Source organism: Fringilla coelebs (assembly GCF_963513975.1).
Source record: "Fringilla coelebs genome assembly, chromosome: Z".
Taxonomy (NCBI): domain Eukaryota; kingdom Metazoa; phylum Chordata; class Aves; order Passeriformes; family Fringillidae; genus Fringilla; species Fringilla coelebs.
The window spans coordinates 838,625-855,555 of NC_140031.1; the positions used below are offsets into that span (position 1 = coordinate 838,625).

Consider the following 16,931-nt stretch of genomic DNA (forward strand, 5'->3'; position numbering starts at 1 on the left):
TAGCATGACTTCAAAACCTCTAAAAAACAGAAACAGGCAAGAATTTCCAAGTTTTGAAAGAAAAAACCATCAGCTTCCTTTTGTGACCAGGAAATGCTCAGTGTGGGGCTGCCAAGCTTTGGAGGAGAGGCCGGGCCAGGCAGTGCTGCTCGGGTAATTCGGTGTAACAGAGTAATTCTGTGTGCCACACCGAGCTCTATCCCAGGGTAATTCCGTGTGCCACACCGAGCTCTATCCCAGGGTAATTCCCTGTGCCACACTGAGCTCTATCCCAGGGTAATTCCCTGTACCACACTGAGCTCTATCCCAGGGTAATTCCCTGTGCCACACTGAGCTCTCCCAGGGTAATTCCCTGTGCCACACCGAGCTCTATCCCAGGGTAATTCCCTGTGCCACACTGAGCTCTATCCCAGGGTAATTCCCTGTGCTACACTGAGCTCTATCCCAGGGTAATTCCCTGTGCCACACTGAGCTCTCAGGGTAATTCCCTGTGCTACACCGAGCTCTATCCCAGGGTAATTCCCTGTACCACACTGAGCTCTATCCCAGGGTAATTCCCTGTGCCACACTGAGCTCTATCCCAGGGTAATTCCCTGTACCACACCGAGCTCTATCCCAGGGTAATTCCCTGTGCCACACTGAGCTCTATCCCAGGGTAATTCCCTGTGCCACACCGAGCTCTATCCCAGGGTAATTCCGTGTGCCACACCGAGCTCTATCCCAGGGTAATTCCCTGTGCCACACTGAGCTCTATCCCAGGGTAATTCCCTGTACCACACCGAGCTCTATCCCAGGGTAATTCCCTGTGCCACACTGAGCTCTATCCCAGGGTAATTCCCTGTGCCACACCGAGCTCTCTCCCAGGGTAATTCCCTGTGCCACACTGAGCTCTATCCCAGGGTAATTCCCTGTGCCACACTGAGCTCTATCCCAGGGTAATTCCCTGTGCCACACTGAGCTCTATCCCAGGGTAATTCCCTGTACCACACCGAGCTCTCTCCCAGGGTAATTCCCTGTGCCACACTGAGCTCTATCCCAGGGTAATTCCCTGTGCCACACTGAGCTCTATCCCAGGGTAATTCCCTGTGCCACACTGAGCTCTCCTGCAGCTCTCAGAGCCCCTTGGGCTGGCTGGAGCTGCCAGCACAGCTGGGGCACAGCACAGGCAGGTGTGGGGACAGAGCAGAGGCAGGTGTGTGTGCAGAGCAGAGGCAGGTGTGAGGGTGCTGTGAGAGCACAGGCAGGTGTGAGGCTCCAGTGCAGCCCCCAGGGCGCAGCAGGGAGGGCAGGGCAGGGCAGTTCAGGGCAGGGAGGGCAGTTCAGGGCAGGGAGGGCAGTTCAGGGCAGGGCAGGGAGGGCAGTTCAGGGCAGTTCAGGGCAGGGAGGGCAGATGGAGGGCAGTTCAGGGCAGTTCAGGGCAGGCACACGGAGGGGCTCCTTACAGTAGTGTCCGGGGTGCATGGGCGGGTGGTGCTGCAGGTGGCCGTTCTGGTGGTGCGGGATGCTGGGCGTGTAGGCGGCCGTCCGGCTCCCCGTCCAGCTGGTGGTACTGTCTGCAAAGACAAACCCACCTGGGCGTCTGAGGGAGCCTCCCACGTCTCCCTGCTAGTCCTCTACTGCTCCTGGGCATTTGGAAACCGGGCTGAGGAAGCTGAGAGGCGCAGGTTGGATGGATACTCACTGTGGTGGTAAGTGGCTGGCTGGGCTGTGAACCCATTCTGCTGAGCTCCTGGCTGGGGCCCTGAAGCAATCTGTAAGAGTCCATCACTATGGCTACCTGTCAATATACTGGGAGGTTGACCTGGTAAAAGAACACACTACCTATTCGTGAGCGTTCCAAAATGTCCATTAAGAAGAGCTCAGCACTGCTGGGTAGGAACATACACCCCGCTCAGGGCACTGCAGTACACAGCTGCCACAGGCTTGGTCTCAGTCCTGTTTCTCCACCCGCCAGGAAGCTTGAGGCAAAATGCTCTGCATCAGGTAATTCTGACTCTGCCACCCTCAACGCTTCGGGAGCAGGAGTCTGCAAACAACTCTGGTCATCACCCACATCTTTGTCCTGGTCAATCTCATTTTTCAGGGTGGAAGGGAAGAGGAGACGTCACGACTTTTACTGGATAACAGGGCTGGAGCAGTTTGGTGTGAATCCAAACAGGCCAACAGCAGGCCCAGTGAGCTGCTTGTTTTCACCATGTTTTAACTACTGTTCCTAAGGAGGACACTCACTCAGTTATGCTGCTCCAAAACACTCTGGGCAGTATTTCACTTTGATCAACACTGCTTCAATAAAGCTGCACACAACACTGGACTCAGAAAGCCCCTGAGGCTTTCTTTTCCTCCCTTCAAATAAATATTTCAAGAATCTAAGATTAAAACTACAGATATTTCAGAAGAGGTTGAAAGAATTTGACTGCAAAAAGGGCTTCAGTTCAGCCATTAACACAAAACTTATCAACACTTTCACAATTACACTTGCACTCCCAACTGGTGCGGCTAGCACAATCTAACACATTGAGAAATTGCGGTAAAACATAAAAATTAGCTTTTTTTCACTTCCACTTGCCTCCAACAATTATGGCACTGATGAGAAAAGGTTATTGACTATAAACTGTGGTGCAAAGGCAGCACAATTAACTACCCACACCCTTTTTATGTCTGCTGGAGACAAATGAAGACATAGCGATGTTACCAACTCCAGTACTTTTAGGCAAAATCTCATCAGCTAAAATTAACGAGCATTATCAAAACACCGTGTCTCCACAATTCAGATGTGGTAATGAGATCAGCAACGTTCACTCATCTTTGTGTGAAACCCCTCAGTCTCAGGACGCCCTGAGCGCTTTGCTGTCCTGCTGGACTGAAGGGTGGCTCTGGTGCTGCGACACCCAACTCTTCCACTTGCACCAGACACATGGAAAAGTATCAAAGCCTTCGAGGCAGCGCTCCAGCTCACTTACGAAAATATTAACCGGGGCTGTCATTCTGGGAGCACAGCAAACCACCACAAAAGCAGCGGCACTAAAACTGGCAGAGTGAGGAACTGCCTAAAGCCCTCTTGGTACCGCCACCTTTCAGCACATGCATTTGTTTTTCTGCTGCTGCAGCAATGAAACCACAAAGCTCTGTGATCTCCAGGCAGTGACCAAAGGCAGCCACGCTGCTGTAGCCCTCTGAAGGTCTGGCAGGGCCAGAGGAGCCGCGGAGATGGAGCAGCAGCAGGCAGCCAGCCCGGCCCAGGGCAGCGCCCCGCGGAACCCAGCCCTGTGCCCCGCCCGGCCCCCTGTGGACCTTACTTGTGGAGGCCACGGGAATGTTGGGGAAGTTGGTGGTGCTGGTGGTGCTGGCCTCGGCGGGGGCCAGCATGGCCGGGGCGCTGTAGGGCTCCGAGCTGGCCCTGTTGCTGGGCGGGTGCTGGATGGTCTGCACCGAGTGGCCCTCGGCCGACGACAGCGACGGCTGCCCCTCGTAGTCGTGCACGTACTCGTCCTTCACCAGCATGCTGGAGGGCGCTGCGGGGACAGAGCGGGTCAAACACGGGGACAGAGCGGGAGACACACGGGGACAGCCCGGGGAACAGACGGGGACAGAGCGGGGACAGACGGGGACAGAGCGGGAACAGACGGGGACAGAGCGGGAACAGACGGGGACAGAGTGGGACACACACGGGGACAGAGCGGGAACAGACGGGGACAGAGCGGGGAACAGACGGGGACAGAGCGGGGAACAGACGGGGACAGAGCGGGACACACACGGGGACAGAGCGGGAACAGACGGGGACAGAGTGGGGAACAGACGGGGACAGAGTGGGGAACAGACGGGGACAGAGCGGGACACACACGGGGACAGAGCGGGAACAGACGGGGACAGAGTGGGGAACACACGGGGACAGAGCGGGAACAGACGGGGACAGAGCGGGAACAGACGGGGACAGAGCGGGTCAAACACGGGGACAGAGCGGGACACACACGGGGACAGAGCGGGACACACACGGGGACAGAGCGGGGACAGACGGGGACAGAGCGGGAACAGACGGGGACAGAGCGGGAACAGACGGGGACAGAGTGGGAACAGACGGGGACAGAGCGGGGAACAGACGGGGACAGAGTGGGGAACAGACGGGGACAGAGCGGGACACACACGGGGACAGAGCGGGAACAGACGGGGACAGAGTGGGGAACACACGGGGACAGAGCGGGAACAGACGGGGACAGAGCGGGAACAGACGGGGACAGAGCGGGTCAAACACGGGGACAGAGCGGGACACACACGGGGACAGAGCGGGACACACACGGGGACAGAGCGGGGACAGACGGGGACAGAGCGGGAACAGACGGGGACAGAGCGGGAACAGACGGGGACAGAGTGGGAACAGACGGGGACAGAGCGGGTCAAACACGGGGACAGAGCGGGACACACACGGGGACAGAGCGGGACACACACGGGGACAGAGCGGGGACAGACGGGGACAGAGCGGGAACAGACGGGGACAGAGCGGGAACAGAGCGGGACACACACGGGGACAGAGCGGGGACACACACGGGGACAGAGCGGGACACACACGGGGACAGAGCGGGGACAGACGGGGACAGAGCGGGAACAGACGGGGACAGAGCGGGGACAGACGGGGACAGAGTGGGGGCGTGTGCACACACACACTCACACTCACACACTCACACTCTCACACTCACACTCTCAGTCACTCACACACTCACACTCACTCACACTCTCACTCACACACGCACTCACACTCACACACTCTCACACACTCACACTCTCACTCTCACTCTCACACACACACTCACACACACACTCACACACGCACTCACACACGCACTCACACTCACACTCACTCTCACACACTCACACTCTCACTCTCACACACACTCACACACTCTCACACACTCACACTCTCACTCACACACGCACTCACACTCACACACTCTCACACACTCACACTCTCACTCTCACACACACTCATTCACACACTCACTCTCACACACACACTCACTCACACCCACTCACACTCTCACTCTCACACATTCACACTCACACACTCATGCCCTGGCTGTGCACCCTCAGCGTGCTGCTGCCCTGCTCACAGCCGTGCACACGCAGCTCGGCCCCCCTGCCCGGTGCTGCCCAGCCCAGCTCTGGGCACAGCCAACTCCAGGAAATCAGTGATTTTCCTCAAGCAGCTGGGTTTGGGCTAAGGCAGCAGCCAACAAGCCAATTTCTGGAACACAAGCAGGCACGCACACAGAGCTGCCATCCGTGAAAAATACAAATTCGTGAACATGGCACATAAACCTCATGCATCCCTGGGGTAATCTTGAGCAACTCCCATTCACACTGACTGGAAAATCAAATTCACACTCAAAGACCACAGCAAACCGCTCTAGGTTCAGCAGTGCAGCCAGCAATTCAGACTGTTTCACACACAGTGCCAGGGAATCGCCACTGCCACTACAACCACGTATTTCTACGCATGCCATTAACTCCTGCCTCACACCACCTCCCATGCTCCTTTTTGAGGCAGACTAGATATACCAAAGCCTGTTTCCTGCTGCAAGAGCAGGGGCAGGACAAGGGAATGCTCATGATGTGTTTAGCTGCTGGCGTTAAATAATGAAATCATTTCATTAAACAATGGAAAATTCAGCTTTGATTCTGTACTGAAGGACAATTTTTCAGAAGACATAGGTAACAATGCAAATTAGCAGAGATGAGCACACGGATTACAGCTCCTCAAGTTAAGTTTGTTGGGATGTTTGGTGGGGCTTTTTCCAGTTCATTTTTGCTTGGATACTTTTAATAATGTGCTAAAATCATTGGATCACACGAATTTTTTCCTCCGTGAATCTCCTCTGGGAGGAGAATACAACAAGCTTTGAAAAAAGCAGTTACCAGCAGAGGAATCTCAGATTTCTGAACAATGCTCATGCGGGATTTCACATCCAATTTCTCTCAAGCTCCAGGGAAAGCAAGGATATATATCAGACTCCTTCATCCAACTGCAGAATTACTTACAGAATTTCCATTCTTTCCTTCCTATTAAATGACATTTAGCATCCCCAATCCAATTAATTAGCAGATCCTACAGGTGCACCCAGTTTAGGGTGCCTTTTCTAATCAGAGCACTGAGCCCAGGGGCTGTCTGTTTTCTGTGGGGTGTCGCAGGTGGGAGGCAGTGAACACAGGAGGAGCCTCTGCCCCAGGGGTTCACGGACCCTTGTCCCTGACACGGTTCTGAGGTGGTTTTTGGGAGCCAGAGGGACAGAAGTGAGGCAGAGGGAAGGCAGGCCTGGCACAGCGTGCCCACAGAAGGCAGCAGCAAACACAGCCACTCACCCGAGCTCTGCAGCGTCAGTCCCGAGAGATCTGCAAAGAGGAGACAGAGAAAAGGGGGTGGGGGATGCATTCAGAGCTCTCACAACACAGAGCCCCAACATCTGCAGCCCTTAAAAACCAGCACTGCAGACCCCAGCCATTAGACCCCCTCCACCACAAGACCAGCCTCTCTGCCCAGCTGCTCCCAGGACGCACAACAGCCGCAGGGGCTGCGTGCTAGCACACCCCACAGAAAGGCTCAAACAAAGCCACAAACTCGCCCTTCACTTCTGCAACAGAGGCAAAACAATAACTGCCCTCAGAAGGACGAGGGCATACGAGGGTAGTTTGTAATCATTAAAAGTTAATGTTTCTAACTCGGGCCTGCGTTTCACATTTCCCCCCAGGGCTGCACTCTAACTCCAGGGATACTCACCGATGCCAGGCGACACCACACGCTCATAATGGTAAGGGTTCACACAGACACTGTCACATTTCAAGTCAAAAGCGTACTGACAATATTTGACGTGCTTGAGTTCATTTTTGTGAAGATCGGGCCACCTCCAAAGCCGGGCGTAAATCACGTGAGGGAACCCCTTGCGGCCGGCCACCTGAAACGTCAGACACAAAACTGATTGGGAAAGGAGCAAGGGCTGCACCTGGCACAGCGAGAACCACAGGGGACACACAGCACTACACCCTCTCTCCACCACCAAAACAGATTTTTAAAAAAGGTGGTGTACAGTTCCTGTGCGCCTTACCCAAGTTCTGTGCCCAACAGAAACACGTTTCTATCAGGGCTTTGCCGCAGTTTAGTCAACGCTGTGATTCTTAGGCAAAAAATACTGGATACAAAACGGCAGAAGCAGAACTTGCGCTCCAGGTACTAGGTACGGTCACCTTCCCCAACGTGGATGTGAAGGAGCTTTGCCCCAGAAGAAGAGGAACAAGGTGCTAAACTACACCATCAGGAATTTACAAGCAGAAGAATGCCAATCCATTAAAAAAATAAATTTAAAAAATGCCTCTAGGGTAGACAGAGAGCTATCCAGCCACCATGCCATGTGCCCTGGGACCAGGAGATCACAGCCCCAGCTGAACAGGGACTGAATCCTGACCACGTACGGCCAGTGCAGGTGCTCAGCACAGCCCCACAGCGAGGGCTCAGCCAGGGACCATGGTGCTGTCCCTGCAGAGCAGCACTGGGCTGGCAGTGGCAGCACGGGGTGTGCAGGCACACACAGCAGCGGGGCTGGGGCTGTGCTGGCCCTGCAGAGCAGCACTGGGCTCACAGGGGCAGCACGGGGTGTGCAGGGCACGGGAGCAGTGCAGCCAGAGCCGCAGGGCAGAGCGGGCAGGGGCCCTGCCCGGAGCAGCGCAGCGCCTGCTCGCCGGCAGGAGCACAGCAGCCTGGGGTGCACCGGTACTAACCTGCAGCCTCCCATCCAGCGTTCTCTGTATTGTAACACACTTGCTAGGGTGAGCTCCGTTTGTGGTTATAGCTGTAATCAAAGAATCCAATTCATCTTTTTTCTCCTTTAGCTTTTTAACTAAACTTTCAATTGCGCGCTTTGCAAAAGTTTCGCTCTCTCCACCTTGTCGATGGCACATCAAGCTGTGAACAATGCTCAGACAAGCATCATTACTTGTTGGTGTGTTAGTAATAGACATATTGTCCATTTGTCACAGCTTTTTCTTTCAGATCAAGTGTCAGTTTTGGGGGCTGTTATGATTTTCAAGCTGATGAACAAGAGATGATCCAAGTTAAGTGTTAGATGTACTGTCCCTTGGTAAAACCTAGGAGGAAAAAATATCTACATTAGAATTGTTTTCAACAAATCGCAGGTCACGTTTCTAAGGAAGTCTGTGGCTTTTTTTCTTCTTTTATTTTCAAGCTAAGTGCAGGATATTAAAAGCACATGAAAAAACTGGGTTGCTTGTCCCACGACAGCTAAAACATGCCTGCACAGTTTTAGATGTAAGATTTATTCTTCCCCTAGTAACAATATTTAAATAAAGGTTACCATTTATATGCAGAGCATGTGCATATAGAAAGGCAGGGGTGCTAGGATGAATCGGGAGAAGGAAACAGTGATTTCCTCTGTTTCACCCTGGCAGGATGGAAGGCAGTGAAAACACGGGGTGGGAGTCCAGGGCGCTGATGTGAACAAGGCCTGAGCAGTGAGGAAGCATCGAGGCACCCAGGATCCCCTCTCGCCTCCACTCAACAGCCCTGCCCACAGCTCCGCTGTCCTGTCACCTCACTGCAACTCTCCTTGCTAACCAGAAAGGTCAGCAAAACCTGTACCTGGCCATTCTCTCAGTACATATCTAGGTGACTCAGGACCACGTGCTATCTTTGGATATGAAAACCCAGCATCTGTCTTTCCTGGATCAAGACAGACCACGCAGAGCCACTCAGAGAAGCCCCTTCCCCCTTGTCTTCCTCAGAGAAGGAGCCTGATGCTGCCAAAGAGCTGCTCTGGCTCTTCAGGCAACCCTGGCCTCAGGTAAACACCAACCAAGACATTTCCACCAGCTCCGACCTCCTTAAAACACTGGCAACAAACACACAGAAGTGATTTTACTGCGTTTTCTGAGCAAGCTTAGAACCCCAGCCTTTCTGAAAACGACCGCATCATTCCCGACCGTGTAAATAAAATAGATCTGATTTCAGAAGTTCAGGGAAAAACAAGCCTGTCACTTTATCTCAGGAGGAACACATCCAGTCAGAGACCTGTTACTGCACTGGAATTTTCCATGTTATTAGAGGCACTGAAGTAGCAGCTATTTATTGGAAACAAATGTGTTGCACAGAAATAAGAGTGTGATGTTAATTTAGAAAGTTATGGCATCACACAGCGTGAACACATGGCTTCCCTCCTTGTAAAAGAAATGCTCTTAGACAAATACCGCACAATTTTAAGAGGAAACAGACTCTTCCTTATTTGATATTTTCAACAGTTTTAACTGGAATACATCACTTAGGTATACTTGAAAAAATACATGGTGAAAATCCTTCCCCCTCCCTCCCATATTCCAGCCTTTTCTTCTTTTGTAAGGATGCTTCTGCACTTAATTTTTCCCAAAGGAAAACAGTTATCTCTAAATTGGAGTAGGATCACGGATTTTACCTAGCTATTAAAATTTCTCCCTCTGTGATGGGTTTTTTTTGTGCTTCAATTCAATAAGCCCCTTTCAAAAGTCGAGCTTAAACTGCCAGTCATTCTCTATGGCAACTCGCACTAATCTGTAAAAGCCTGTCAGCTAAGACAGAATAGAACATCACTTTCCTTAAATACAGAACACCACCCCAGATAGATATGCATAAGAAATCACAAATAAATGCCCTGATAAAGCTATTAGCTAAAGGAGCTTTAAATAAAGAGACGATTAAAATTAGACACGCAGCTTTATCTCCTACAACCCTAAAACCATGAATGAGAATTTTGCTTGCTGACTCTCAGAAGGTTCAGATCAGGCAAATAAGACCTTCTTTAAGTGGAATGATCTCCAGAAATGTTGAGTCACCCCTCAGCTGCCCCTGTGCTCAGTGGGAACTTCTGACTGCTCAGCACTTTGAAAGCCAGGCCGCTGGTTGGGGGTTGTGGGTGCTGCTGTGTGAGCACGGGGCAGTTCAGGAGTGCCCGGCAGGAACCGTGCCAGCGCCGCAGCAGAGAGCGGTGAGGGCAGCACCACGCCGGCTGACGCTGGGCACGCTGCTCCAGAGCACCGGTGTGCTCGGAGGGCAGGCCAGGATTCCACCCTCTTCTCACAAATAGCTGGAGGAGCCCATCTCCAGCTCAGTCACACCTCGGAGAGGTGTCTCGGCACCTCCTTACTACGCTGTGCGTGGAGAGTGAGGAAGCAGCACACAAAAAAGGGACGCGCTAACGTAAAGCACTAACAACTACGGTTTTAGAGGTCTTTTCCAGCCTTAACAAGTCTATGATTCTGCGCTACATCAAGTAATTTGTTTCATTAACCAAGAAGTAACAAGTAAATTACAAAACAAGCAAACAACAGCTAGAGTTCCAGGTAACCTAAGCACCAGAACAAGAACCTCCGAAAGGGAGGTGGGAGGTAAATCCGAGAGACAAAAGAAGTTTGGATTGCCAGGCCATTACAATGCCTTTGCCGATGTGCAGCAAACTTCTCTGACTTCTCTCTCTCTCTCTCGAAGGATAACCAGCCGCGAAGCGGAGCTGCTCCCTGCCTGCAGGCAGAGGCAGACTCGCACAAACGCCACTGCTCCTGCACTGCCCAGGCTCCCTGGCTGAAGCACCGAAACGCAGCCCGGGCAATGAAATGCAAGACACGAAGCAGCTGTGTAACCCTGGCAATGCAGCGCTGGCGGCACAGCCCCACCGCGAGGCCTGCGGGTAACCCTGCCAGAAAGGGTTCCCTGAGCCACGCAGACGGACCCCGAAGGGCCAGCTGCTCCCCAGCACCCGCCGCGCAGAACCGAGTCAAACGGGCTGACTTACCCACGGGGGAGCAGGAGCCCTGCCGAGCTGCCCGGAGACTGCCCCGGCCCTACTTATAGCGCTCTGAGGGGCAGGAATGCCAAACAAGCCCCACACGGACCCAGACTGTGCCACTGTTTGGGATCAGCGGGGACACGCTCTCTCCAAACAGCGATTATCCTTCTGGGGTGCCCAGATAACAGAGACAAGGTTTCACACTCAGCATCCTCGGCACAAGAGGGCATTTCCTTCTGGGGGTGCGAGGTGTTCCTGATCAGCCAAAGCAGATGGAGGGATAAACAAGGCATTTATAGAACAGAAATTCAACATTCCACCGCGTGCGCCAGTACCCCCTCAGCCACACCAGCAAGACAGCGTTACAGGCTAGCACAGCCCAGGAACAAGAGTGCCAAAAACCACGGGCAAGAAAAACACAGCTTCCAAACATTCCCAGCACCTCTTCAGGCAGCAAATTAAGTATTAAGAGATAGGATCACTTGGATGGCCTCGCTGGAAGCCCGAGTCGCTGAGGTACGTTTCAGTTTGACACTCTACAGAGCAGCAGGCAGACACACACACACAGAGCCTGAAGAAGGGGGTTTAGAAACAGAAAAAAAGTCTTCCTGATTTTCATGGTAAGGAAGAAAAACTCACGTGGATTTCAATTCCTTGCCTTTATGGAGGTGTTACTACAGCTGAGGCATCAAGGGCAGGGGCTGCTAAAAGGCCCCAAAGCCTTACTAAACCCCAATCAAAGTGTTCTAGTCATTCAGCCACACCAATTTTAAAACTTAGCTGAAAAATCCCTTCATCCAAACAGTTCCCGTTTTCAACACTGTGACCTGGTTGAGATCTGCTTTGAAACTACAAACCCAGATCCTTAACAAACACTCACATCCTTTCCTACATGTTAAAGGCAACCTTAGAGGAATACTTCCACCACTGAGAAGCGGTTTGCCGTCCCCCTCGCCCCCAGCAGAAGCCACACTTTGCAATTTGGGGAGAACCACCGACCCCAAGGCAGAGAGCAGCAGCCAAAGCAGGCGGCTGGGATGGAGCTGGAGTCAGGAACACGATCCAGGCGATCAGCAGCCCCACAGCCCCGTGCATGCACAGTGGGGTCCAGGCCAGGCACAGCTGTGCGGGGATCAGGTTCACCAAGAAGCTCGGTCTAAAAATGCGGCAGCACAAACCCACTGGGAACGGCCTTAAGGTACGGGCAGGAGGCCAGTGCCCCTCCACGCCACCTTCCCAGCACATGTGCCTCATTCCTGCACTTCCTACAGCAAACCAGGGACTTCCCAAACCTGGGAGCCTTCGGTGTTCAGAGGGAAAACTGTGTGAGAAGTAGTGTGACCTGCAGGGACCATGGAACACTTTGTTTGTAAGAGCCAAGATGCTAATGCTGTGCTTAAGAAAAAAACAATAAAAAATAAAATATAGAGCACAGCACTGTATCAACCGGAAAAACAGCTCCTGCAGGCTTCAGGGCTGCAGTGGCCCTCTGTAAAGGTTTGATGGAGAGAGGGAAGCAGCGCTGGGATCAGCTCTGGTGCAGGCAGGGTGCTGCAGGTGCAGGGGTGCTGGTGGGGAGGGCTGGTGGGTGAGCACAGCGGGGCAGCACACAGCACACACAGCCACCACCAGGGACTTGTGGCTGTCACTGCTGAGTCAGGAGCCACACACGCTCTGCAGAAGGCTGGCTGGCATAAAGCCTGGTCTTTACACCGGATCCTCTTTTACACACGGCCCCGACACAGGTAGACCTGGTCGGTCAATTAATCAATACATGTCACTTGACTGGCTAATTAACAAGATGCCATTCTTATAAAACAATCTTTGAGAAAAACAAGAAAACAGAGAGCAGGAAAACAACACCGGCAGGTTGTTTATGATAATAAGCTATCATTGTTTATCTTCAACTCTCTAAAGTCTCTCAGATGGATTCTGACCAAACTTATCTCGTTTTCTCGCTCTCTGACCAGGTGTCACATCCACAGAGCCCGAGTGCACCCCTGTGATGGAAATCCAGCCAGCCTGTGGAGTTACAAAGAAAAAAGGGTTTTACACGTGCTGCCCTGGCACATCTGGGGCTCAGGAAGCCCTTGAGCAGCGAGGCAGAGAGAGAACTGCCCTCTTCTTGCACAAACTGCTCAGCAGGCAGCCCAGTGTCCCCAGAGCAGCTGAGATGACCATCAGCACAGGATCCCTGAGAGCCCCATCCAGCTGCCCCACCGCGCAGCCTGCCAAGCCGCTCCCTGACACAACGTAACTCACAGCCCAAGCAGTAAATCCACCCGCGGGGATGGGCAATGTGACGGGTGTCCCACGGCATTCCCCAGGTACAATGCTGCACTCCTGCCCACCCTACAAAGCCTGGCACACCTGGGCCATGGTCCCTGTCCCAGCTGCAAAGGGCCTGAGCCACTGGGCACATCTGCAGCAGAACAGCCCTGGGCAGGAGCCACGCCTGGAGGGAATATTGCTGCCGTGATCTTAACAAAACAACTTCCCCGGAAACAACCAAGTCATGTATATTACAGCAACGTGACAAGGACAGACGGAGCCAGACCAAGGCTGCAGTGCCACACAATGCCAAAGGGAAGGATGAGGGGGGAGTAATTCTGGGGGGGTGAGCAGGGAAATGAATTAATGCAAAACACACCTGAAAGAACCAAACTGCATCTCCAAGCTGAAACCACAAAAGCAATTTTTGGAAAATATATCTAAGAAAAACCAAGAATTGCTTGCTTAAAGCTGCCAGTGATGCTCTGGGAGCTTGATTCATGAGCAACAGCCATCCCAGACAGATCTCCAGCATTCTGATACCAGGCAGTAACGCGACACTAACCAACTGGCTAATTAGAACAGCGTGCAAATTGACGTCCTGCTAGAACATTTCACACGAGAAAGGCTCCTGCATCAGCTACTGCCTCCAGAATTAGACAAACACAAAGATGTCAGGAATACACTTGATGGCTTTTAACCACCAGAACATTACTACGGAGTTTTGCTGTTTAATAATGCAAGGGCAGAAGTTTTATGATAAACACGATAGAGGAAAATCCATAAACCAATAAAACAAAAAGCAGCTTGTGATTTGATGAAGATACGAGTAAGTGATTAAACTGCAGATACTTTCCAGCACATTAGATTATTATCTACTTGCTTCACGGGTGAACAGCAGCAAGATGTCTCCTTGTAGACATGAGAACAATTAGCATTAAAGAGCAGGGAAGGAGCACAGGGGAGGCACCACGCTGCCCCTGCTCCGTGCAGCAGAGACAACACTCCCCACAACACTATTTTTGTGCACGCATCTGAATCATCAGTATCAATTCTCCTCATCTCTCTGGCAGCAGCTACCGAAATTTAAGACACATGGCAGCATAAAACCGGAGAGCAGGAGAAGAGCCTGAAGAAAGCTCCGAGTGGCACCAGTTTTGTGTTGACACAAATTCACGTTTGAGAAGGCAGAGCAGCCATCTCTCCGCGGAGAGGCTGGCGTGGAGCGCACGGTTGCTCCTCCCAGCTCCCAGAAGCACTGCCCAGGTGCCCCAGACTGAGGGTGCAGAGGGGGCAAAGCTGGCTGCTGTGCAGGGTGATGGGGCTCTGACTCTTGTGGGAGGAACTGACACCAGGGTACCCCCAGCCCCAAACCCCCACCTTCCCTCTGGGGCAGCACAGGAGGGAAAAGCTAACCCAGCTGTAAAGACGTGGCTGTACCGTGTGCTTTACACCCCAGGAAGTTCCATTTTACACATTTCTCTGCTCTTTCTGATTTTCACTTCTGAGAAGGCACACAGCTGAAAAACAACTCCTCCTTTCAGTACAGGTCTCAGTGTGGTCAGAGCAGGAAGATCTCCACACCACAGCACATGAGCTCCCCTGCCGCTTGAGCCGCACAGCTCAGCCCAGGGCACAGCCCCGTGTCCCACCCAGCACCCCAGGGAGCAGGAGATGAAACCCTGGGAGAGGCCAGGCGCAGGGGGCAGAGGCGGTGGAACCACGGAGCCAACCCGATCCGGGACCCCTCCTCTTGGGGAGGTTTCTGTCGCACGGTGGTTTGCCAAAGCCTCACAGAGAAGGGCTGCAGAGAGCAGTGGAAGGGAGAGCGGAGCCCTGCCTGCCCAGGAGTGCTGTGATTTTGATTTGCACAGCCCAGAAGAGGCGTGCTAGATAACATCTGCTCTCTATAGTCATCTGCACAGGGATAGTGTTCTCTGCATTTGCTAGAGCTTAACAAAAACTCACCTCTGGGCAAGGCAGGCGTGGAAAATTCCAGCCCTGACCAAAAGTACAGTTTTTCAGGAGGTTAACACTAGAGAAACAGAGTCCTAAAATCCCTGCAGGACCCTAAGAGCACCTCCTCACCAGGATCTGCTCTGAGCACCTTTGTTCTCACCGAGCCAGTCGATTCCTCTCAAAGCTCACATCCCCATTGTGCCAGCCCAGCCTGAATGCATTATGTAAAGAGCTATCTACTTAAAAACGGAATTCTAATCAGCATGAGGCACTCGGTGCTTCTCCCTGGGCCTCAGCTCTTTGAAATAAAGTTCCTGAATCAATATTAAACATGCGTGCTTATGCAACAAGCAAGTCCAGAGAGGTTCATGAATGCCGAGTGGGAAGAAACTCCTCGCAGTCACAGGGAAAGGGCAGGGCCAGGAGGACAAGCTGCCACATCAAGGTGTCCCGGGGGCAGGACAGGGCTGGCTGAAGGGCTGTGCCCTGTGCCGGGGTCCTGGAGGGGCTGGGGGCACAGCTGAGCTCAGGAGCCTCAGCTTGGCAGGGGACAGGAGCTCTGAGCTGGGACAGGAGCTCTGAGCTGGGACAGGAGCTCTGAACAGGGATGGGAGCTCTGAACAGCAGGGACAGAAGCTCTGAACAGGGATGGGAGCTCTGAACAGCTGGGACAGGAGCTCGGAACAGCTGGGACAGGAGCTCTGAGCTGGGACAGGAGCTCTGAGCTGGGACAGGAGCTCTGAACAGCAGGGACAGGAGCTCTGAGCAGGGACAGGAGCTCTGAGCTGGGACAGGAGCTCTGAGCTGGGACAGGAGCTCTGAGCTGGGACACTGAGCTGGGATGGGAGCTCTGAGCTGGGACAGGAGCTCTGAACAGCTGGGACAGGAGCTCTGAACAGCTGGGACAGGAGCTCTGAGCAGGGACAGGAGCTCTGAGCTGGGACAGGAGCTCTGAGATGTGATGGGAGCTCTGAACAGCTGGGACAGGAGCTCTGAGCAGGGACAGGAGCTCTGAACAGCTGGGACAGGAGCTCTGAGCAGGGACAGGAGCTCTGAGCAGCTGGGACAGGAGCTCTGAACAGCTGGGACAGGAGCTCTGAGCAGGGACAGGAGCTCTGAGCAGGGACAGGAGCTCGGAACAGCTGGGACAGGAGCTCTGAGCTGGGACAGGAGCTCTGAACAGCTGGGACAGGAGCTCTGAACAGCTGGGACAGGAGCTCTGAGCTGGGACAGGAGCTCTGAGCAGCTGGGACAGGAGCTCTGAGCTGGGACAGGAGCTCTGAGCAGGGACAGGAGCTCTGAACAGCTGGGACAGGAGCTCTGAGCTGGGACAGGAGCTCTGAACAGGGACAGGAGCTCTGAGCTGGGACAGGAGCTCTGAACAGGGACAGGAGCTCTGAACAGGGACAGGAGCTCGGAACAGCTGGGACAGGAGCTCTGAGCTGGGACAGGAGCCCTGAACAGCAGGGACAGGAGCTCTGAGCTGGGACAGGAGCTCTGAACAGCTGGGACCGGAGCTCTGAGCTGGGACAGGAGCTCTGAGCAGGGACAGGAGCTCGGAACAGCTGGGACAGGAGCTCTGAACAGGGACAGGAGCTCGGAACAGCTGGGACAGGAGCTCTGAGCTGGGACAGGAGCTCTGAACAGGGACAGGAGCTCTGAGCAGGGACAGGAGCTCTGAGCTGGGACAGGAGCTCTGAGCAGCTGGGACAGGAGCTCTGAGCAGGGACAGGAGCTCTGAGCAGCTGGGACAGGAGCTCTGAGCTGGGACAGGAGCTCTGAACAGCTGGGACAGGAGCTCGGAACAGCTGGGACAGGAGCTCTGAGCTGGGACAGGAGCTCTGAACAGGGACAGGAGCTCTGAACAGCTGGGACAGGAGCTCTGAGCTG

The 16,931-nt window shown here is 53.5% G+C and overlaps 1 protein-coding gene across 3 annotated transcripts in view; it reads right to left on the reverse strand.

Annotated features, from left to right (window-relative positions):
• SMAD4 (SMAD family member 4) overlaps nucleotides 1-16,931 on the reverse strand; it is a 30,806-nt gene that overhangs the window by 11,297 nt on the left and 2,578 nt on the right. For 2 of the 3 annotated variants that reach the window (XM_084225558.1, XM_084225557.1), the window contains exons 2-7: nucleotides 7,762-8,127; nucleotides 6,767-6,941; nucleotides 6,352-6,381; nucleotides 3,297-3,512; nucleotides 1,682-1,801; nucleotides 1,443-1,553 (exon numbers count right to left, since the gene is read on the reverse strand). In XM_084225558.1, coding sequence (XP_084081684.1) covers nucleotides 1,443-1,553; nucleotides 1,682-1,801; nucleotides 3,297-3,512; nucleotides 6,352-6,381; nucleotides 6,767-6,941; nucleotides 7,762-8,010 — 901 coding nt within the window. In that variant the 5' untranslated portion in view covers nucleotides 8,011-8,127. The remainder of the gene's footprint in view (nucleotides 1-1,442; nucleotides 1,554-1,681; nucleotides 1,802-3,296; nucleotides 3,513-6,351; nucleotides 6,382-6,766; nucleotides 6,942-7,761; nucleotides 8,128-16,931) is intronic. The other variant, XM_084225559.1, reaches the window with a different exon arrangement.